The following is a 23,202-nucleotide window of genomic DNA, read 5'->3' as shown; positions in this document are numbered from 1 at the left end:
AGGCATATAATAAATGTTTACAGACTGACTATATCCATTGTTATGTAAAACCCATCACACAATTAAATAGCTATAAAAGTACAATCAATAGAAACCACTATAGTTTAACAAATCTTGTAAATTTCCCAATTTCCTGTCCTTTTCATTTGTATTTTTAATAACTCTTTAAGGTTTTGTGCCCATATTTCCCTAACCATTAGGTAAGAACAGGATTGTAAATTTCACGAGGCTGGGACCAATTTTTTCTAAAGTTTTTCAACTATCTAGCATGTTAATAAATATTTATATGAATTGCCTGGATGAGAACATTCACTCTAGTTAAGGCTTCGTATTTGTCTTCTCCATCCAACTTGTCCTTTTCACAGACTGAATCCAACATAAGAAAACAATATACAAATATTTCTAGGATTGCCATGGCAACCGAGGTTATTCTGATATGATTTTCCCACCCTATTTGGGTTTTTTTCTTAATTCAAAAAGAGAATGAGGTTCACAACTTTGCACAATTCTACCTCACTTAAATCCAATTCATTCACAAGTCAAGATGTTGATCCATGAGGTTCCTCTTCATGTCGAAAGGACAAACAACAACAACAGATGTATGCCAAGATGTTGTAATATAACTTTGGCAGAGGTAAGATCAGTCATTTCTACCTTGGAGTTAATCTTACTTTTTAAAAGGGCCTAAGCCTACAAGCACTAATAGATCATGTTTTTGGCTCCAACCTCTGATTTCATTGACAAAGAAAATTGCAGGGGGGACATTAAGAGAGAATAAGTGTATCACACTGACATTATGTGTCAGAGGCATGACTTGAATCCAAGGCTGGGTCTTGATTATTCCCATGATCCCTTTCCTCGAAAGCTGAAAAAGTATTGAGTATGGGCCTCTAATGAACTGTATGTTTGTAATCCAACAATCAGCCTACCTAAAAGTATTCTGAAAACCTCATTATTGCTAACTTGATCTGAGTATTCTTTTTAGCACTTAACATAACCAAAACATGTGCATTTTTACATATAAACACACACATGTGTGTAAGCACATGGTATGTATATACATAAACATATAAAATATATAAAAACCTATGATATATACATAAACATGTAAAATATACACCTCCATGTATATTTTCTTAATATCCAGTGGTACTTAATATATTCTCTTTTTTCTAAAAGGGCAGAAATGACTCCAATTTCCCTAAAAAGGTGACCCTAAAAGTAGGATAGATGCCTATACATGAATATATAAACACTCATGTATACACATACATATATGTATAAAATATTCACATATGCCTATAAAATATAGGTATGTAGTCTCTTAATACACGTTCTCTCTTTCCAATATGGCAGAAGTGACTCCACTTTCCCTTAAAGGGAAAGACCTCACTTAACTGCCACACTAATCAGGGTATTTGTTTAAAACATAACCAAAAAAAAGTGCATATATAATACGTGTATACACATATATACTTACCAGTATATTTTCTTAAAACACAATGCTACTCTGCCTCTTCTCTTTCCAACATGGCAGAAGTGACTCCAATTTCCTTTAAAAGGGGACCTTATTTTGAAGATCTCATTTACTGCCAGTCTGTGTACATATAACATGTTCATATTTTAAATTGAAGTGCCTCCTTTACAATTTGGTAATTGGTTAAGTGCTCTTTTATTCATTCTAAATACTAAACGGTCTCGGAGCCACTGTCTTGATTTCCTTTATATTTTGTCCATAGTGGTTAGGTTTTCATAGCGATCAATTCACAAAGACTTCTGAATGCATCTTCTACACCCCATTCTCCCTCACCCCTTACTCGCCGCACCCTCGGATATAGCCAGTTCACCCCTCCCTAGAAAGGAAGCCCAGCCGGACACCAGAGAAAGCAACCAGAACAAACGCAGCTGGCCCTTCCACGCGGCCAGAGCCCATTCGGTCGTCAGATGACTGAGGGCACGGAGGGTCGGCGCTTCCCGCTCCAAACCACAATCGGCACCGCCCCCCTTCCCCCGCCTCAGTAGGAGCTCCTCGGGGAAAGAACCCTCCTCCCCGATCCTCCGGTCCGAGGCTGGGCTCAAGCGACTAGGGCTCGCGCTTAGCTACAGCTTCCTCCAGTCAAAGGAAACTGAAAGTCGACGTGTCTCTGGGGTCTGTCCCGCACTGCTAAGTGAATGGAGGGTGAAGAGTGGTGATCAATTCGCAGAAGTTAAGGAAGAAGAGGGAGCAAGGCGGGTGCCACTCGTCTTTCATAGATATGGAAGGGGCTGGGCGGACTCCCCAGCAGAGCCTCCGAAGGCTCCCGCCCGCGCAGGGGCTCACGCGGGAAGCTACAGGGCGGGCTCACTGCGCCGTGGCGGGACTGGAGGGGGGTGGGCACTACACGTGGTCCAGACCTGGGCCCAGCTCGTCCCCCTCGGCGAGTAGCAGAAGGCCAATCCCCACTCCTACCCTCTCCCGAACGTCCCGCAGACTAAAGTCGGGGTTCACAAGCAAGCATGGAATCTTAGGGGAGCTGGAAGAGGCGGCACGGGGAAGACCGGGCGGAGCGCGCAGTCTGCCACAGGCCTCTGGGGATTGAAGGAGAGGCGAAGACTCAGAACAGCAGCGGAAAATGGAGAGATACATACCCGAGTCCGCAGGCGGTGGCAAAGGGCAACGTTTATGGCTAGGTCCTGCCTTCCTGCCAGCCTCCTTCACGCCCAGGGACTAGGATGAAGAGCGGCAGCTGGGGCTGCACGGAGCCCCGGGGTCGGTCAGGAGCTGACAAGCCTACCAGCTAGGTTCAGACCAGGGCCCCGGCACTGTTTACATTCTGCTGCAGCTCCACGTTGTAGTGCCTTTCTCGCTTCCCATTGGCTAGAGCTGCTGTCCCAACCCCGCCCCCTTCCTTGAAGAGGCGGAGCCAGCGCTGTGCTGGGAGGGGGAAGGAAGAAGTTGCCTCTGGCCGCCGCCACCTCCTGCTTCTCCTCCGGTACCGCCGCCCGTATGGCCCCAGCGTCTCACCTCTTGGGTTTGACGGGTGTCCCCTCTTCGATCAGCATACCCACTTCTTCCCCTTACTCTGTGGACCCTCCTTACAGTTGCCACACCCTCGGGTCTGGCCGCATCCTCGCGGGCGAAGAGGCGGGAGGAGAGTCCTGGCGGGAGATGCCGGGACAGGAGAGGAGGGACGAAAAAGGAGGCTCCGCCTCAGCTCCCCTGCTCACCCCAGAGACTCTGGTCTGGCCCTGGCAGCCCGCGACTACCGTCGCCCTTCGCGAAGGGGAAGAGGACCGGGCGAGGCGGGAGCCAGGTGGGGCTCGCGCCGGTTGAGTTGGGGCTCGCGCTGGAGGACGCTCGTGCGCTGGGCGGGGCGGGCGGGGCTGGCGAGCGGCGCGGGCCGAGGCGGGGGAGGGGAGCAGGCGCTGTCCAGAGGTGTCAGTCTCAGGCGCATGCGTACGGGGCGGTGCTGGCCCCGAGGTATATATAGGGTTGGCGCCGGCGCCAGCTGAGAGCAGATCTGCATCGGGGCTGATGGTGGAGCAGGTAATGGGGGCTGGGGACCGGGGGAGCCCCGCTGGGCGGAGCTCATCCATCCTATCTGGTCTGGTCCCTTCCCGCCGGCGGGAGCTCAGGCCGGGGAAAGGGGACTCTGGAGGGTTCAGCTTGAGTGGGACAGCTGCGTGTCATGACCCTGGCGTCCCCCCAGGACCCTGTTGCCCGAGGGCGGGCTGGCAGAGCGCCGTGGAGAGCCCGTGAGAGCCGGGAACCAAGAGGGTGTCAACTTAAGAGGGGATAGGGCCCCTTGCCTGCTTTAGGGTCAGGATGGGGGAAGGGGCGGGCAGGGTGAGATTTGCCCCCTTTGGTCTGGGGAACCTCCTCTCGTTTGAAAATAACCCATTCTTACTCTCCCCTTCCCCAAGCTGTGGTTCGGGAGGGGGAAATCTGGCCGCCCCCTCCCTGGCCGCGGGCGGAGAAGGAGGGAAGAGAGGAGGAAGAGTGGAGACTGAAGGACACGACCCGACTCCCAGTTCCCTCCCCCTTCGGCTTCCCCGCCACTGCCGCTCTCCAAATTGGCGCGGAACCGGCTTCCCCAGCATTTTGGCTCTCCACCTTTCCCCCGCCCCCAGCCCTGGTGCAGTTGGGCCAGGGTCCCAGGCGCCCCCTTCTAGAGGGCCAGGGAAGCATGGAGTTCAGGCTTCTACCTCCAGGGAGGGACAGAGGGCTGAAGTGCCCATACCTCCCCTCCCGCATGGGAGTGGGGGTCGTGCAGAGGCGAAATCTGTCTGGGGTAATTTGCTTTGGGCCTCTCTCTGTGGGATGCTGCATATGGATATTTGGATTTTTTTTTCCAGTGTGCATACTATGCAACTTGGAGCACTTCACCTGGTGATGGGTAAAAAAAAAAACATTGTTCTCCATAAATTAATTTGGAAACAGTCTAGAATGAATAATGAAGGGCTAACCAAAATGACTGACCATCTCCCCAGTTTACTTTGGTTTATGGAACACATATCTGAACATGTGGTTTACTGTTTTTCCCCTTCCTTCTCCAGAACTTTTGAAGAATCCAAAGAAAAAAATGTCAAGACGAAGGTAAAATTTTGTCTTGTCTGTATCAGAGTTTGTTGAGTCACAACAGATCTTTTTTTAAATTCTTTCCCTTTTTGTACCCCATTTGTAGTAGCCGTTTGCAAGCTAAACAGCAGCCCCAGACTAGTCAAACAGATTCTCCCCAGGAAACCCAATTCCTTCAAGCCAAAAAAAGGAAAACGACTCAGGTGAGTAGAGAAGCTCAGAAAGCTAACAAGAGCACTTGCTGTTAGTGTTTTGGAACCTCGGTTTATCTTTGGTTGTTTCTTATATTTCTAGGATGTAAAGAAAAGAAAAGAGGAGACTGGAGCCAAGAGACAGCAATATGAAATTAGGGTAAGGCAAGACTGGGTGGGAAAAGATGGATTGGTGAAAGCCTCTTAAGGGTAGTGGTGGAAGATTTCTGGGCAGTTGCTTCACAATAGAAAAGGTCCATGTGACATTTTTACCTTGAAATGCTGCCTAGAGGTTCAGCCTGGAGTCTGGGTGATTTAGGGTATATGAGCCTGACTGTTACAACTGCAGGGTACAGAATAAGTCAGTCTTCTAGCAGCTGGTTCCTCTTTATAAATCCCTCCCCCTTGGAGTGGCCTGGCTAGTCCAGGGCCCGCCTAATCCTTTCGGATATACTGCTCTTTGTTCACTTCTTGACTAAAAGTGTTCTGTTAACTACAACCTGGGTAGCCTGCTACTGGGGTCCAACATCTAGAAGCCCAGACTCTTACTGGAACCTTATTATCCATTTTCCTATACATTGCCAAGCCTACACACTTTTCCTACTGCTCCCCTTTGAACCCATTCTTTTAGAAAATTTCACCTAGTCCTTTTTCAGTGTTTTTACTTTCCCAGTTAAAAAAGGTTGAAGTGATTCTTGGGGCAGGTTTAAGTAAAACCTGAGAACTTTATTTTCAAAAGGCAATGAGGAAAATGTAAATGTAAATTTTTTTGAAGTCTAGAAATTTGGTATTCTAAAACTATACATTTCCCATGCTCCCTCCCCCACTACCTGTTTCCACTGAATTAGCTCTATGGTGACACCATTTTCAACCCTTACTTCTTGCTTTAGATTTTTGCTAGTTGCAAAAATTTGGTCCTTTTGCCATATTTTGTTATGTCCCTTACAAACTAAATGTATGTTTTTATAATTTACGTGTTAAATATTTGGTTGCTAAAAATCAAATTGCTATGTATTTACAATTGTTTTAAGAAAAAAGTGTTTTTAGAATCACAAATTTTCATTTGTAAAAATAATCAAGATAGTAGCCATCTTTTACTATTGAATAAAATGTCATCAAAAAAAACCCAAAAACTTTTTTCTCTTTCTAATGATAGAATTGTTGGCCACCTGTGTTATCTGGGGGTATCACTCCTTGCATTATTATTGAAACCCCACACAAAGAAACTGTCACCAGTGACTTCTCCAGGTTTACTAACTACAGGTTTAAAAACCTTTTTATAAATCCTTCACCTCTGCCTGACCTAAGGTAAGTTGTTTTCAGTTTTTCTAAAATATATGGAAAACCCAAACTATTGCTGATTTAATTTAGTGTTGTGTCTGAATTATTATTTGGCTCCTTTCTGAAAAGCCAATCTAAAACAAAGGCAAATATTCTAAAATTAAAGCAATTTTGTGTGTATTTTAAAAATTTACTCTTATTATTTGTTAATGCTTCCAAGTGACATAAAAGATAGGATAATGAACTTAAAGAGTCAGGAACATGCACATTTTGATTCTGGCTAAGAAAATTGGTGATTCTGGCTAAGAAAATTGGTGAATGACCCTAGGCAAGTCCTAACCTCTCTCAGCCCTAATTTCTAAATCTATTTAGGAGAGATTAAAAAGGGACACCTAAATGGCTCAGTGGATAGAGCCAGGCCTGAAGACAGGAGGTCCCAAGTATAAATCTGACTTCCTAGCTGGGCAAGTCACTTAAACCCTGAATGCCTAGCCCTTACCACTCTTCTGCCCTGAAAAAAGAGATATTAGAAAATCTGTAGCACTTAGTTCAAAAGATTGTTATAGGAATCAAATGCATGTAAAGAGATAAGGAAACTTTTATAAGTCTATTATTATTAGAATGAATATTGCAAATATGGCACTTTTAAGAGGTTCAAACAACTATTAGGTATCAAAAATCCTCTTTGTAAAAACATTCTAACTGAACTCATTATCTCTAGTCTCCTCTCTTCCACTCTTTATACAATTGTCAAAATAATCCAATACAGAGAAGGCCTGACCTAAGTCTAATAATCATGTTCCAAATCCTTTATGGCTTCTTTAGTCAACAAGCATTTTATTGGTTATTACGTGCCAGGTACTGTGCTAAATGCTGTGAAAACGAAGAGAGAAAACTATGTCCTATCCTTAATAAACTGATTCTAATGAGAGAATTGCAAATAATTATAATTTAATGAGAGAGCTTGCAAATAATTATGTACATGCAATATACAAACAATGTATATCTAGTGTAAATGGAAAATAATTTTAGAGGAAAAATATTAGCACTTAAAGTCCAAGAAAGGCTTCCTAAAGAAGATGGGATTTGAAATGAGTCTTGAGATGCCAGAAAAACTATGGGGAGCAGAAGGAGGGAAGCATTCAAGGCACCAGTGTTATTAGTTCATAGACTTAAGTGGAAGGGAAAAGTACAAGAGTAGAAAGGTGGAAAGGAACAAGGTTGTATAAGACTTCAGTACTACACCATTTTATATTTGAGTTTAGGGGTAATAGAAAGTCATTGGAGATTAAGTGGGGGCAGGTGATACGGTCACTCTGGGACTTGAGGCAGTTGAATGAAGGACAGACTGTACTGGGGAAGAGACTTGAAACAGAGAGAATCATCAGAAGACTAATGCAATATAATACAGTGGAAAGGGTAGCAGTTGCTAAAGTGGAGAAAAAGCAATATTTTGCCCATAGATTGGATAGGTGGGATGAGTATGAATGACAAGTTGAGGATGACACTGTGGGCATATTCCTTTGTGGAGCTTTTATGGATAAAATTTTTAAAAAAAAAACTCCTTATTGTGGCATGCTGATATACAAGTTCCAGCCTCCTGCCTTATTTCAGATTACTTTTACATACTGTATAAACTGGACAGCTAGACATTTACAAAATAACCTCCATGCATTTGTTTACATTCTCTCCTGGCTAAAATATTCTTTCTCTGTCAAACTTCTTTCTCAAACACTAAGCTTATGTTTTACCTTTTTTTTTTTTTTTTAAACCCTTACCTTCCGTCTTGGGGTCAATACTGTGTATTGGCTCCAAGGCAGAAGACTGGTAAGGGTAGGCAATGGGGGTCAAGTGACTTGCCCAGGGTCACACAGCTGGGAAGTGTCTGAGGCCAGATTTGAACCTAGGACCTCCCGTCTCCAGCCCTGACTCTCAATCCACTGAGCTACCCAGCTGCCCCCTGTTTTACCTTTTTAATGAAGTCTACCATGATGTACTTCCACACCCTTTCCTAATGCTTAAATTTTCTCTGTCAAATCTTCCTGAAGCTGTTTAGGTCCCTTCTCATCATTTTATTTGTACTGGTGTATTTGTACATACATGTTGTGTCTCCCTCTTAGTCTGTAAAATCTTTAAGGGTGGGAAGGAACTGTTTATTCATGTACCCTTATTTCCTATGCTTAAGACTGTGTGCAGGGTACCAACCATCCTCCTCAATGTTTGAATTTAAATGCAAAATAGCCATATACCTTAATAGGTCCCTCAATAGAAACAAAGTACATTTTTGCCCAACAAATTCTACATAATATTTTCTCTCTCATAGTTGGGGATGTTCTAAGGATGTCTGGTTTAATATGTTAAAAAAGGAGACCAAATATGTTCATGATAAACATTTTGAAATGCTACATTCTGACTTAGAACCACAGATGAGATCAATACTTCTAGACTGGCTTTTAGAGGTATGTATTCAACTATTTTTTCTTCATTTCTGAAACTAAAAATCAAATTGTCCCATACTCATACATATGTCTTAAAGCAGAAATTAGGCTAGTGGTTTTTATAAGAGGTTTACAGTTGATGGCATGAATAAAATCTGAAACGATCCTTATGTCAATCACCACATCTGCAATAGAGAGACTTAATTTAAGATAGCTGGACTAAAGGGTTCAAAAGCAAACTAGTTTCATGTACTATTTATGACTTGCTAGCTGTCATTTACTCACTTAACTTGGGCTATATATAAGTTTCTGTATCTGTGAAATAGGAAAAATACTCTACCTACTTTTAAGGGTTCTATGAGGGAAATGTCTTAAATACCTTAGTGGTAAAGAAATGTGAGATTTTATTCTGCAATATGAAGGAATGAAGTTGCAGCTACATGACTTAAATAGGGTCCTCAACTTTCTTAAATAAAAATGAAGTGACCAAAGAGGAAGACTTTAGTCTTCAGATGCAATTTCTGCATTCCTAAACTATGCCAAGGAATCCTGACATATAATGTGTGGATGAGAGCTGAAGTCTGATTCAACAGTTCTTAAATCACCAAGGCCAGAGTTATGAAGTTCCTTGAAAAGGGTAGTCTAGTCTCTGGAGAAAAAAGAGCAGAATAGCTAGAGTTCTGAATGTCCTTGAAAGGTTTGATGCTTTTTTGGTTTAGTTTTTTTGTTTTTTTAAACCCTTCTGGATTTCATGTAAGAACACACTATGAAAATATCCTTTTGACTTTGCCCCCTCAACACCCTAAGCAACCCCCTCTTCCTCTCCAGCAAAAAACAAAAACTATAAGTCTATCCATATTAGTATAATCACTTTAGTTTTGAGAGCCACTTATACAGTTAAACAATAGCTGAGTACAATCAGCACTCCCAATGAAGTCCCAGAGGGGAGTAAAAGAAAAATTTTTGAACCAAACCTACTGCTCAGCAGAGGTGGTAGACTATAGATACAGAATGAGACATACAATTTCAGATATAAGCCAATTAATTTTGAGAGTTTTCTTAGGGAAGAAGTCTAAAAGGAAGGGACACGCTGTAGAGATGATAACCAGCAATTGCTTGAAGTGTCCCTTAGAAACTCCAGTATCTGCAGATCAGAGAACCACTGGTGGTACAAACTGCTTCACGGAGCTGCTTGTGTCTCATTTCTACCAACCTAAATCTTCACAGGGCCCTCACTAAAGATGCTTAAAGGCCTTTCTCTAGCAGCAGTTTTAACCCTGTATAATAGACTCTTTTATAAGGAAAATCAGTTGTACTGAAGTACTCATTTGTTTCCCATGCAAGTTTACAGATCCCCCGAATCTATCTGTAGATCCAGGATAAGAACACATACAAGTACTTGTAAGATTACATTAATATCAGTGGCACACAAGGGCCGATCATGTATCCTTTGCTTATATGACTGGCCCCTTTTTCTGTCATATTGTTTGTGACAGCTTTTGGAGGGAGCTGACCAAAATATTCATAACTTTCTGTAGATGGAAGTAAAATTGGACTTAAGTAGTTTTGCAAATCTTTTTGGTGATCTGGACCGTAGAAATAAATCCACCCATTCTAGAAACAACAACCTTTAAATTTTTACTTTGGGCAATTTTTAAAAAAATCTAGCTTTAAAAATAATTTTAACTCTTAGTATGTCTAGAATTTGTTTTTAGTTTACTTTCTGAAGAAAGGGTAACTTAAATATTTTAATTCTTTTTTTAGGTATGTGAAGTGTATACACTTCACAGGGAAACGTTTTATCTTGCTCAAGATTTTTTTGATAGATTTATGTTGACACAAAAGGATATAAACAAAAATATGCTTCAGCTTATTGGTATTACCTCATTATTCATTGCTGCAAAACTTGAGGTAAGTGATGATTACTAAAATATATTGTTAATGGAAGAACCAGCTAATGCTTTTCACTTCAATTTTAGCACCATGCTACTTGAATGGAATATTAAATGTTTTAGTACTTTATAGCACACCTTTGTTTTTGAAGGTTCATAGTGATTTTGTATCAATACGTTTGTCCCCATCATAACTTTAGAGAAATAGAAATTTCAGATGCAACAAGCAAACTATTTCAGAAATGGCACTGCATACATCACTGATGGTAGAAAATTTGTCATCACTACTAAATTGTGCCCAGTGTACATGTTTTTCAAATTCATCTTCCATTACTAGACTAATTTAGACTATGGTATCCTTTTCTACCCTTTCTGTGAAACTTCGTTTTTCAAAAAACAAGGCTCTTTGTCAAATTGTAACTGGCTTTCCTTTCCTTGCTTATCACCAACTCAGAGTAGTAACTTCCTCTCAAGGTTTCCCTCTTTTTTTGTATTGGTAACCAATTTCTTCTTATTGTTAGAATGACAATTGTCCAGAATGACTTTATTCTTCAAAAGATATAGGGAATGGGGCAGCTGGGTAGCTCAGTGGAGTGAGAGTCAGGCCTAGAGACAGGAGGTCCTAGGTTCAAACCCGGCCTCAGCCACTTCCCAGCTGTGTGACCCTGGGCAAGTCACTTGACCCCCATTGCCCACCCTTACCAATCTTCCACCTATGAGACAATACACCGAAGTAAAAGGGTTTAAAAAAAAAAAGATATAGGGAAGCAATTATCTCAAAGACTAATGAAGAATTGAGCAATTCTGCTTTTATTAGGAGCTCCAAATGATGGGGTTTTTTTAAGTTTTTAACTCATTACCATAATATATTGTGTCTCATTAATCACCTAGATAATAGTAGCATCGCTCCACTCTAGCATATTCCCACTACAATTAATCTTGACCTTATTGTGTGTACCACCTTCTGGTTAGTCGATTTGCTAATGAACATATTAATATATAATGACATTTTAGCACTTATGTTAAATATTCCTTTTGAATAAGAGATATTCTTTCAGAGCCATATTTCATCACTGACATCCCATTGAAATTGTAGAATTTGTGAAGATGCTTATATTTAGATATCTAGTTCACCATATTGCCCTTACATTTTACATCTGCATGAAATCATAAGGTCATAACTAAGTACTGTCCCCCTGTTTGGATATTGTTTCATTTTTAATACTGTTACTTTCCCCTGAGTAGTATAACATATTGTTATTATGTGGTTTATGTATAACTGCACTTTAATCACAATATGAACTAGTGCCAAGATTATCCTCCCAAATTACACTTCTGTCCACCCCATTACTCCTGGAACTAGGAACAACTGCTTCTATCTGAAGTTAGGGTCCTAAATGATTTGGTCCCAAACCTTTAACCCTGGGACACTGCCTTTACACTTTATATAATAGAGTATGTATCTTATAGTAGTTCAGTATGTTGGATTCTACGATGCATTCTCAAAATCTTGCCTTTTGCTTATGCTGTTCATTACTTCTCAGTAAAGCACAGGGTGTATTTAAACCCAAGTCTCTTGCTAAATTACTTTTTCCTTACCCAAGATCTAAACTCCAAGATCATTCCTCAGACAGTTACTTACATCTTTTTTTTTTTAAATTTTAAACCCTTAACTTCTGTGTATTGACTTATAGGTGGAAGATTGGTAAGGGTGGGCAATGGGGGTCAAGTGACCTGCCCAGGGTCACACAGCTGGGAAGTGTCCGAGGCCGGATCTGAACCCAGGACCTCCCGTCTCTAGGCCTGGCTCTCAATCCACTGAGCTACCCAGCTGCCCCCAGTTACTTACATCTTAACTCTCATGTCACTGCATTATATACAAAACTGAACATATGAAAGCAAGAACTACTTATTCATTTTAATGCCTCTCCATCCACTTCCACCACCCATTCTGTAGGCTTTCAATAAATGTGAAGATTTATAAGGATGATATAGCTCAGTGTACAGTTGGTACTTTAATGTTCTCTTACTATGAGATCTTATTTAAAATTCAAAATTTCTTCTTTATAAAGGAAATCTATGCTCCTAAATTACAAGAATTTGCTTATGTTACTGATGGTGCTTGCAGTGAAGATGATATCCTAGGGATGGAACTCATCATATTAAAGGTAATTAAGATAAATTTTTATTATTTTTTCCTCCCAGAAAACCCCTTATCTTCCATCTAAAAATCAATACCAAGTACAGGTTCCAAGGTAGAAGAGAAGTCAAGGCTAGGCATTTGGGATTAAGTAACTTGCACACAGCTAGTTAGTGTCTGAGATTTGAACACAAGACCTCTAGTCCCCAGGCCAGGCTCTCTACACTGAGCCACCTACCTGCCTCTATTTTCATTGTTTCTAAGGGGTAATTAAATATTAAGTGGATACCAATTTGAATCAGTCCATTATTATATCTAGTTAATTTTCATAATCTAGCCCAGGTTGTTAATGACTTTTCTTTCACCTTGGATATCACATAGAACTGACCTGTTTATTAGATTGTAAACTTAAAGAAACCAAAAACTGTATTTAGTCTCAACTTTGTAAAGCAATGCAATGTATGTCAAATATATGAATGAGTAATCAGTGACCACATAATGGCTAATTCAGAGCTGTCATTAAGAATATTTTAAATGGTGAGGCAAACTAGATTAGAGTCAAGAAAAAATGGAGAAACAAAAAAAATCAGCAGTTTCAGTGTAAATGAGACCTGGCTAGTAGCTAATAGGACTAGGCAGTGATTGTTCTGGTTATTTAAATTCTGATTTTCTAAAACCAGAGATGATAATAAATATTTCAAAGAATCCATAGATCAACACACTTCAGGCAACCTGGGTGTCAGATCATATATTTCTGTCAAGAAATCAACTTAAATAGATCTTTTTTTTTTACATATTTTATATTTTAGTTTTTACAATATTATTAGAGGCAGTATAATGTGGAAAGAACCAGGAATTATGGAAACCAACTTTTCCTCAGTTAATTACCAGGTAGTTTCCTAATTTAAAAAGAAAGAAATTGGGGGCAGCTGGGTAGCTCAGTGGATTGAGAGCCAGGCCTAGAGACAGGAGGTCCTAGGTTCAAATCTGGCCTCAGACAGTTCCTAGCCGTGTGACCCTGAGCAAGTCACTGGACCCCCATTGCCTAGCCCTTACCAGTATTGACTCCAAGATGGAAGGTAAAGGTTTAAAAAAAAAAGAAAGAAATTAACTAGATGATATTTAATAGCCTTTTGAAAGACCCAATAATACGAATTCTTTATTGTAACACATAACTTTGAATTTCTCTTAACAGGCTTTAAAGTGGGAGCTCTGTCCAGTAACAGTTATTGCCTGGTTGAATGTCTTTCTCCAAGTCGATGCTCTAAAAGATGTTCCTAAAGTACTCCTACCTCAGTATTCCCAGGAAAAGTTTGTTCAGATAGCCCAGGTATTGTATGAAGTATAATGAATAGATTCCACAAAGAAAAAACTATTTCTTTGTTTTCCCTCTTGTGTTTCTAGAAGACATCAGAGATCATTGTGCTTGAAATTGAAGCAAAATAATACTGCTTTTAAAACTCTCAAACATATTTCCCCCAAAAAAGAACCAAATCAGAGTGGAATAAAAGAGGGGGAAAGAAATACTGAGAAAAAGCAATTAAGTAGCAATTCTGATTAAATTCTATAGAAATTTGACTCTTAACTTATAAACAAGTTTATATGGCATTTCAGCATCCTGTAAGACCTGTGACTTTTTTTGGTATATGTAACCCCTTATACCCTACCCCATTATACCTTAAAACAGTTTTCATTAGTTATGATGAGAACCTCCCCAAACATAGCTAGCCAAGTCTAGAAATAGTCTGCCACCACAATTGTACTTCTGTAGATTTTACATGTTGATAGGCCCTCCAATAACTTGCAACCATGCTTGCCAGCTTTGAGAACCCAAGGTAATGTCTAACATTACATGAAATTATATTCTTACTGTGATAAGATCTATTTTTTATAAATTAGCTATGATATAAAGTCTTGTGTATACCATTGACAAATCCAAATCCAAGTGCTTTGACAGGAGTACAAGGGTAGGATGTAGGACATTTCTGCCATTCTCATAAAATACTGTTACAACATTCATGAGGACACATAATCTTCATTCCTCAGACTGATCATAATTAGTTGTTTTTCCTTGGACAGCTCCTGGATCTCTGTATTCTCTCTATTGACTCATTAGAATTCCAGTATAGAATATTGGCAGCAGCTGCTTTATGCCATTTTACCTCCATTGAAGTTGTTAAGAAAGCGTCAGGTAAGATATTCCCCTACTTGATTTCTTGTTTATATGATATAGTAACGAATGCTACCAAGTTTTGTTGTTGTTGTTTTTTAACCCTTAACTTCTGTGTATTGGCTCCTAGGTGGAAGAGTGGTAAGGGTGGGCAATGGTGGTCAAGTGACTTGCCCAGGGTCACACAGCTGGGAAGTGTCTGAGATAGGATTTGAACCTAGGACCTCCCATCCTCTAGGCCTGACTCTCAATCCACTGAGCTACCCAGCTGCCCCACTACTAAGTTTTTAAAAATTTAACCTAAACTCTAATTGTTGGAACTATTTTTCAATTCTTTTGACTTGAGTGGGATTTTCTGATCATAAAATAATAGATTTAGAGCTTCTAATCAAACCCTTTCATTTTAAAGATGAGGAAACCAAGGCCTAAGAAATATAGTGACTTGTTCATGGTCATACAAAAGTAGAGATTTTGAACTGATATCTTAACTCTAAATTCTGTGCATTCTTTTCCTGGATGCCATTTCCCTTATTTTCACTTAAAAATCCACATATAAAAGAAAGTTTTAGGTCAAATGGAAATATATTCATTACATGGACTAAGTAAGCAGTCACTGTTTTACACTAAGATGTTTGACCGCTATAACACTCTTGTGTGTAGGTTTACTAGGAGGTGAATAAGAATTTATGTTCTGAACAAAACACAGATAAGAAATTTTATTTGTGTATTATACTGAAAACTTGACTTGCTACAGTTGTCTTTAGTTGGTTTTAAGCCTAATTAGACTGAATCTTGACATGTCCCACAATCATGATTCCAAGACGTAAAAAGCAGGTAGATGAAATTAGTGTATTATCTAAAATAAGATCAATTACCATTACTAAAATCTAAAAATCAAATAAGTCACCTCTAATGTTGCTAAAAACCCAACTCATTTATATACTAGTCTAAATGGGCGAGATTAATAAACAACTTCTTTTCTTTCTAAATCTTAAAAGTAAACATATTTATAGTGAGATAAAGACATGAAACTTGGGGATCAAATAAGGTAAAGAAGAGAAAAAATTTCTTGCATTCTAGAAGATGAGGGCAAAGCAAAAATTTAAAGATAAAAATGTTGATCTATATGTGAACTATACATTTTCCTTTTGTTCTCCAGGTTTAGACTGGGACAATATTTCAGAATGTGTAGAATGGATGGTACCTTTTGCCAGAGTAGTGAAGGGTGGACCTCCGGTGAAACTGAAGATTTTTAAGAAGATTTCTGTAGAAGACAGACATAATATCCAGACACACACAAATTATTTGGCTATGCTGGTATGACTATTTTCTTTGGGGTTTGAAAAGATAATATTAAATTTAAATTGTTTTGGATAATGTATTAAACTAGGAATACTGCTATTCAATCTAGCTTTTATCTTGGCACCACTGAAAATGCAAATTGATACTTTTAGACTACATTTTTAACAAATTTGACATGGCTAGGGAAATAGGAAGTTGAGCTGGTCACTGTACCACACTAATAATGCCATTATTTTAAAATAAATCTGAATGATACACTTAATTTAATTTGACCTGCTTTCTATCAAGGGTATCTCAGGATTTTACAATTACCTATCATTATACAATTAATTGTAAAAGCTAGGAAGGACAATTATGAACATATGGAATACTTAATACATTCTTGAAAACTTTTGACAGCTGAATATATAAGCCAAGGAACTTGGGCTTTGGAATAGTGAACAAATAAAATAGAATTGTAGTGGGCCAGTGCCTGAAATAGAAAATTTTACAATTCTATTGCTAAAATGGTTTGTGTTGATAATACATCTTTGCATCTCTGTACAGGAGGAAGTCAATTATGTGTCTGCTTTCACAAAGGTGGGACAGTTGTCACCAGTGTGCAATGGAGGCATCATGACACCACCGAAGAGCACAGAAAAATCCCCCGGAAAACACTAAAGGCAAAGTTGAACTGAGAGCTTGCCGAGTGGATTTGTTCTGACTTGGCAGTAGAATATTATATTCCTTTTGGAGTACTAAAAAAGCTAAAACAACTTTAGTAATAGTCCTAACCAATTCAGAAATTACACTGCCATGAACGAGTTAAAAGCCTCTACCCATTCAGAATGGGATAACCATAGTTCAGATCTTAGCTGTCAAAAAAAACAACAGCCGAACTAGTTTACAAATATTAGTATTTCATTCCCAGGGTGAATACAGATCCGGGAACTATGTAGTCAGTCTAATTTTTACCTTAGCTACATTTTTGGGACTCGTGCAACAAAGTTCATTCTGATCAATTAGGAATGTTACTGTTTGAGATGTTTTGGACTAGATGAGTGCCACTTTAAATTGTACTCTGGAAGTTCAAGAACTCATTTGATTGGTGCTATTCAGTTAATTCTTGAAAAAATTCTTGACTGTTTACAGAGGTTTAAGTTATAGAATAAGATGATGACATTTTCATTACAGCTGCCATAGCATTCTGCTCCAAAATACATGAACTTTTGTGAATTTCAGTATAATCTTTGGGTAAGAACAAAAAAGATAAAACAAGGAAAAGGTTGGCTTTTCTAAACTCCAGATTCAGCAAAATAGCTGTGCACATCTTAATCAGAGCTTTGTTTAATATACGGGTTGTTTTAATATAAAACCTTTGTATATTATCACAATGATTTTAGTAGGGAAAATTTTTATATGAAGAATAGCTTTATGAAAATATCAAAGAAAATATCCCCTTTAAGGTACTTTTTAAAAACTGTAGACTAAAGTCATTTATGTTCAGAAAATTTAGGGTTCCCCTCAAAAAGTACATTATGAAAAAAGGACAATATGAGATGATTTAAAGTAGAAAAGACTAAAGCAGAATAAAGATGTATATACAGTGGTTTCTAGAAAACTTACTGGAAAAATAATGTAAGAACTCAAAGCTCGAGCACTCAAGAACTTGGTGTAAAAAAAGCTTCTATGTAAATAAATATTTTAGCTCAGCAGCTAAGCAACTGGACTTCATCAGAAAAAAATTACACTATATTATTTCTGCTACTTGACCTGTGAAACCTTTTCTTCTTTTGAAGAAACTGCACTAAGTTAGTTTATTTTCCCTAAAATGTTTCAGTGCATTGCTTGCGGAAAACACCACAACTTATTTGTACATATATTGTATAAATGTAATATTTTAATACTGTTTTATTTTAAACTTTGTTTAAAAAAATAAAGTTAATCATACTTTTTGAATGGGAAATTTCTTTCTTTACTTTAAAAGTAAAGTTTTGCCATTGCTTGGAGAAATTTCTTCTTTCTTCTCTGGGCTGCAAGCTGTAATACTTCTTCAGGATTACTCATGTTCAGTTCCGTCTGTCCAATGGCTTTTATCTTTCAAAACAGGATAGGTGTGAAATTTACTATTTATAATATATACACACACACACATATATATATAATGCTACAATGAAAATTCCCATAGCAAATTACTGATTTGTTTTTTTTAATCAATTTTTATCTAACAAGACATAAAATACTATAGTTGAATATTAAAACAATTTTCAGCTTAATCTGTATAAAATAATGGACCTTGGTTTCTACCCCACTTCCCCGCCTTTTATCCTCTGTCCCCCAGAGTATACTTAGCAACATAATAGGGAAGGGTTTTTGAATTTGTTTATTTTCACTGAGCACATAATTCCTGTTCTCAAGCTAAGAATGTAATGAACAAGGTACTTTATATTTTTACTATTATGTGACTAAAGTCTCTAACCAAAAAATGTGTGCATGTAATTTTCTATTAGTCATTTAAAAATCCTAAAATGCAGTAAGCCTATATTCTACTCACATGGTTTTAGTTTACAGTACAGAATTTTTCCACAAAATAAAACATCAGGTTAATCTGTCCTAAAGCCTTAAATCAATAAACATTTATTTGGCCCATACTTTGTGCACTGTGCTAAATCCTTGGGTATTAAAAAAGGCTAAAGATAGTCCCTGTCCTCAGGGAGCTCACAATCTAATATATGCAAAGAAGCTTTATACAGGATAAAAAGGATTAATAGAGGGAAGGCACAAGAATAAGGATTAAAAAAAAAATGGGATTTTGGTTGGGATCTAAAGTAAGGGAAGCTACTAAAAAGATGAGAAGGGTGAGCTTTCTAGGTATAGAGGACAGGCACCGAAAATGCCTGGAACAAAGACTGAGTGTCTTGTTTGGAAGAGTAAGAAGTGTGTCACAAAACAAAAGAGTATGGATTGGGGGTGAGGGGAGGGAATATAAGATGTAAAAAAAAAAAAAAATAGAAAGGCTAATATGAGGAAAGGAAGACAGTGCTGCCAATGCAGAAAGATGGCCAAAGAGAACTGGGGTGGGGCGGGGAGGGGTGTCAAAGAATTGAAAGTTACAGTGTTAAAGAGGAAGAATAGGGTTTTATAAAGAAAGGTGGAGGGAGATGTGAAAAGCCAATAGGTTATGATTGGAAAATGGAATTTCAGAATTCTCAAACATGGAGGAGGGACATTTGTTATTTGCAAGATCAAAGGTATAACCATCTTTATGGGTGGCTAAGGTATGGTAAAGAGGCAACTTATGGGATGTGAATAGGTTGAGGAATGAAATGAATGTCTGAAGGAGAGTCAACATATATATTGAAGTCTCCAAGTAGGAAGGTGGGAGTTAGGAAGTAGAGAAAATTTATTAGATGAATTTGTGTTCCTTTTAGCTATATATGCTTGTTTTTTCTTTTACACAGAAGTGCCAGAAACAGAAGATGGAAAGAACAGCATTGCTAATTTCCTTGACAGCAAAGGATCTTGAAAATTCTGCTGGATTTCAACTTATTATCAAGTTATAGATTAAATAATTAAATCTAATAAACTACCACTAAAATAAGGAGAAACTGGTTTATTTATGCAAAGGACTTTTGACAAGTATACTTTGAAGGTATCATATCTTCTGTGATTCATCTTATCTCTGGGGTACTGATGAAATACCTTGGCTTGTCACTATCTCTTATTCCTATTGAGCCTGGATGTTACCTCAGGTTTTCCTGCTTCTAGATCCAGCCCTATTAACTAAGACACTTTGAGTTATAGGGGATAATTAGAAATGGGCTATTATCTATCTCACTACGGCAACTTTTGCATTAAACTTTTCCAAGAAATGGTGATGAGTCACTGCATATCCCACCTTGTAGAACTGACAACTTTTAAAAATCAGGTTGCTTAGAGTCTTAGGTCCTGGGACTTTGGACACTTCTTAGCTCTGTGACCTAGGCAGGTCAGTTAACCCCAATTTTCTAGCCCTTTTCACTCTTCTGTCTTGGAACCAACGTTTAGAATCAATTCTAAGACAGAAGGTAAGGGTAACACACAGGCAAAAAAATCCATATTTGTAATTCCATATACTAGCCTCTCCACTCACAAAGTTATCATTTTAGTTTGGACTCATCAACTGTCATTTGTATTCTAAAAGCCTCCTAACTAGTCTTTCTGCTTCAAGTCAATCACCACTCCAGGCTATCCATCCTATGCACTGCTGGCAAAGTAGTACTTTCTTAAGCAAAGATAAGACCACAGAACTCTCTTATTGAATCAACTCCAAAGGCTTATTCATTGCCTCTAGGATAAAACAAACTTCTCTGCTTAGCTTTTAAAACCCTACATTACCTTGCCCTAAGCTATCTATTCAATCTCATAGAGACATTACTCTCTTCTCCTAATCTGAAATCCTACCAAATTGATCTATTTGTCAGACTCCATCTCCTGGCCCTATGCCGGACCCCCATGCCTTGAAGTCATTCCATCTCACCTTCCTCTCACAGAGTCCTCTCTCTTTTATGGTATAACTCAAACTCCAAGATGTACATGAGGCTTATCCTGATCTCCCTTCCTCTCTCAAATTACTTGTATTTAGCTACTTTATGTTTATATTACATATATTTACTATATATATTCCCTATTAGAAAGCTCCCTGAATCTTGTCTTTAATATTTATTTGCTAGTTCTGTGACCATGGTTAAGAAAACAACTTGAACCCTAATTTCAGAGGTGTTTTGAAGTTTCAAATAAAATATATGAAAAGTGATTTACAAAGAATAAAGTGCTATATTATGTCAATTATTATTATTACTCTGGTTTCATTTATAGTAAGAATGTCATGCTATGTCCAGAAATAATTAAATCAACCAAAAAAAGCCTTATCTGTAAGAAGAAAATGATTCTTTTAAGAAAAAAATGTGTTTTTGTTATAAGAAATGTTAAAAAAAATCAAATTCTATTGATTCCTGTCACATAAAACAGCATCATATATACCTGATTTCAATACTCTGAACAGAAAAGTAAACAACTGACCAAAGAAGAATATCTTACCACAATTTGTCTTTTATCTGTTTCTCCTCTTTTATGATGTAGATCTAAATAGATTAGTTAAGAATAATGGAAGTCTTGAACATTATCAAATCAAGTCTAGAGAGAAAATGTATTAAGAAATTCTGAAATACATTTAGTATGACTTCACATACATAATGGGTATCATATTGCTTGCCTTCTCAATGGATGAGGGAGAGAATTTGGAACTCAAACAAATGTTTAAAAAAAGTAAATTCTGAATTCGATTGTCATTTTTAGTTTTCATTTGGCAAGCATGCAGTGGCTTTAAATGCTTCTTTCTTCACAAAAATAAACTGCTTCATTAAGTTTATGATAAAAAGATACATGTCAAGTATTCCAAAATGGTAACATCCCATATGTAATCATAGTAGGAGTCCATAGCATCATAACTAAAAGAAAAAAAGAATTTATGTTACTTTGATTATTAGGCAAACAAAATTCAACTTTATTTTATTTTTAAAATGATACCCACCTATTTTGTTCCTGGAGTGACTTAAATGCTGTTTTATAGTCAACTTCTCTGAGGAACTGACATAAAATTGCTACCTACAAAGTGATAAAATTCTTTAAAAAAAATTTTTTTTATTCCGAATCAACAATTTATAAACTTCATTCATTTGCAAATTTCTCAGGCTATAGTAAGCTTATATTCTTCAGAGAATACTTAATTTGAACAAATCTTGAAAACTATTTCAATTGAATTAGATAACCATAATGTCACCAATATACAGTATTGATTCTCAGATGGAAGGGAGCAAGGGGGAAGACGATGGATGGATGGATGGACGGACGGACTGACTTCACTTAGGTATGTGGCCTAAAAAGCTCTTCAATTATAAAGAAATCTCTGGCTAAATTCTATCCAATTAGTTTAATCCTAAAACAGCAAAACACTACTCAATTTTTTTTCTTTTGCCCCTAAAGATCCAGATACAGGTGTGGCTCAGTGGATAGAGCCAGGAAATCATGAATTCAAATGCAACTTCAGATGCTAAGGCTATAAATGACTGTTGACAAGTCACTTACCCTGTCTATCTCTCTCATTTCTAAAATGGGCACAAAATAACAACATCCACTTCCCATTGTTGTGAAGATATAATGCGATAACAGTTGTAAAATTGTTTGCAAACTTCTTAAAGTACTATATAAATTTCACATTTTATATATATATTGTTATCGTCATTATTATAAAGTCAAATTTTAGTATTTTGCCAATATTTGTGAAACATTTCAGAACACTAATTTTCCATAAAAGCCTAACAAAAGAGTTAATGCAATTAAGTATTACTCAGGAAAAGAGCAAATATCATAAGCTCCAACTAAAATCCTAAATTAGGCCAGATCAATCCTGTTTCTGAATATAGAGAAAACATATAAGAATATGTCAGGTGGTGGGGTTACAAAGATAAATTAACAACTGCTCATGCCACTAAAGAGCCTAAAATCCAGCAAAGGAAATAAGAAGGGAAAAGAATTTATAATGCAAACTAAAAGGTGCTAAGTTCACAAAAGCAGAGTGGAAAGTATTAGGAAAAATTCAAAGGGCAGACTACTTTTGGCTGGGAGATAATCAGGTCAGGTTTCACAGAAGAGCTGGGCCTTGAAGAATGGAAAAGATTTCAAGGGGCAAAGGTTTAGTTAGGACACTCAATGCTAAATTAAATAACTATTTGATTAACAAATCTAATCCAATCTGTCATTTCAGCTCTAATTTTACATACTAATTTCTTCTCTGCCTAAGAATCTAATGTTTTTTAGAAGTTAATCTTTTTTCTAATCTATAAAAATTTTTATACTTGTTGAAATCCTACAAAGTCCTAATAACACTTAAGAACATCAAAATATAATCACAAAAAAAGCAATACTTTAAGATAACTATAATTTTGATAAAGATAAAACATACTCCCACAATAGCATATCTTCCATTTTAGCATGCAATAAACATATACTATTCTAATATTAGTATACTGACCTGTGTATGGCAATTCAGAGAAGAACAACATTTTATCATCCTTTTTATGACCTACAGAGAAAAGTAATTATGATTACTTTTTTTTTTAAACCCGTACCTTCTGTCTGACAATCAATACTGTGTATTGGTTCCAAGGCTAAAGAGTGGTAAGGGCTAGGAAATGGGGGTTAAGTGACTTG

The 23,202-nt window shown here is 37.8% G+C and overlaps 2 protein-coding genes across 2 annotated transcripts in view; one reads left to right on the top strand and one right to left on the bottom strand.

The window, feature by feature from the left end:
* The first annotated feature begins 3,191 nt into the window (after positions 1-3,191).
* On the top strand, positions 3,192-16,632 carry CCNE2 (cyclin E2). Its single transcript, XM_044668456.1, has 12 exons — positions 3,192-3,293; positions 4,537-4,576; positions 4,665-4,761; positions 4,853-4,909; positions 5,906-6,057; positions 8,354-8,489; positions 10,233-10,379; positions 12,433-12,528; positions 13,696-13,830; positions 14,580-14,691; positions 15,830-15,987; positions 16,519-16,632. The coding sequence occupies exons 2-12, from the start codon at positions 4,563-4,565 to the stop codon at positions 16,630-16,632; spliced, it is 1,218 nt and encodes a 405-aa protein (XP_044524391.1). The 5' UTR covers positions 3,192-3,293; positions 4,537-4,562.
* Positions 16,633-17,405: 773 nt separating this feature from the next.
* Positions 17,406-23,202, bottom strand: part of INTS8 (integrator complex subunit 8) — a 58,491-nt gene continuing 52,694 nt past the window's right edge. The window contains exons 23-27 of the mRNA XM_044668446.1: positions 23,024-23,074; positions 21,524-21,597; positions 21,376-21,440; positions 21,031-21,074; positions 17,406-18,048 (exon numbers count right to left, since the gene is read on the bottom strand). Of these exons, the coding sequence (XP_044524381.1) occupies positions 17,932-18,048; positions 21,031-21,074; positions 21,376-21,440; positions 21,524-21,597; positions 23,024-23,074 (351 nt within the window). The 3' untranslated portion in view covers positions 17,406-17,931. The remainder of the gene's footprint in view (positions 18,049-21,030; positions 21,075-21,375; positions 21,441-21,523; positions 21,598-23,023; positions 23,075-23,202) is intronic.

This window comes from Gracilinanus agilis, chromosome 1 (genome assembly GCF_016433145.1).
Source record: "Gracilinanus agilis isolate LMUSP501 chromosome 1, AgileGrace, whole genome shotgun sequence".
NCBI lineage: Eukaryota > Metazoa > Chordata > Mammalia > Didelphimorphia > Didelphidae > Gracilinanus > Gracilinanus agilis.
This window is presented reverse-complemented; position numbering and strand designations above follow the sequence as displayed.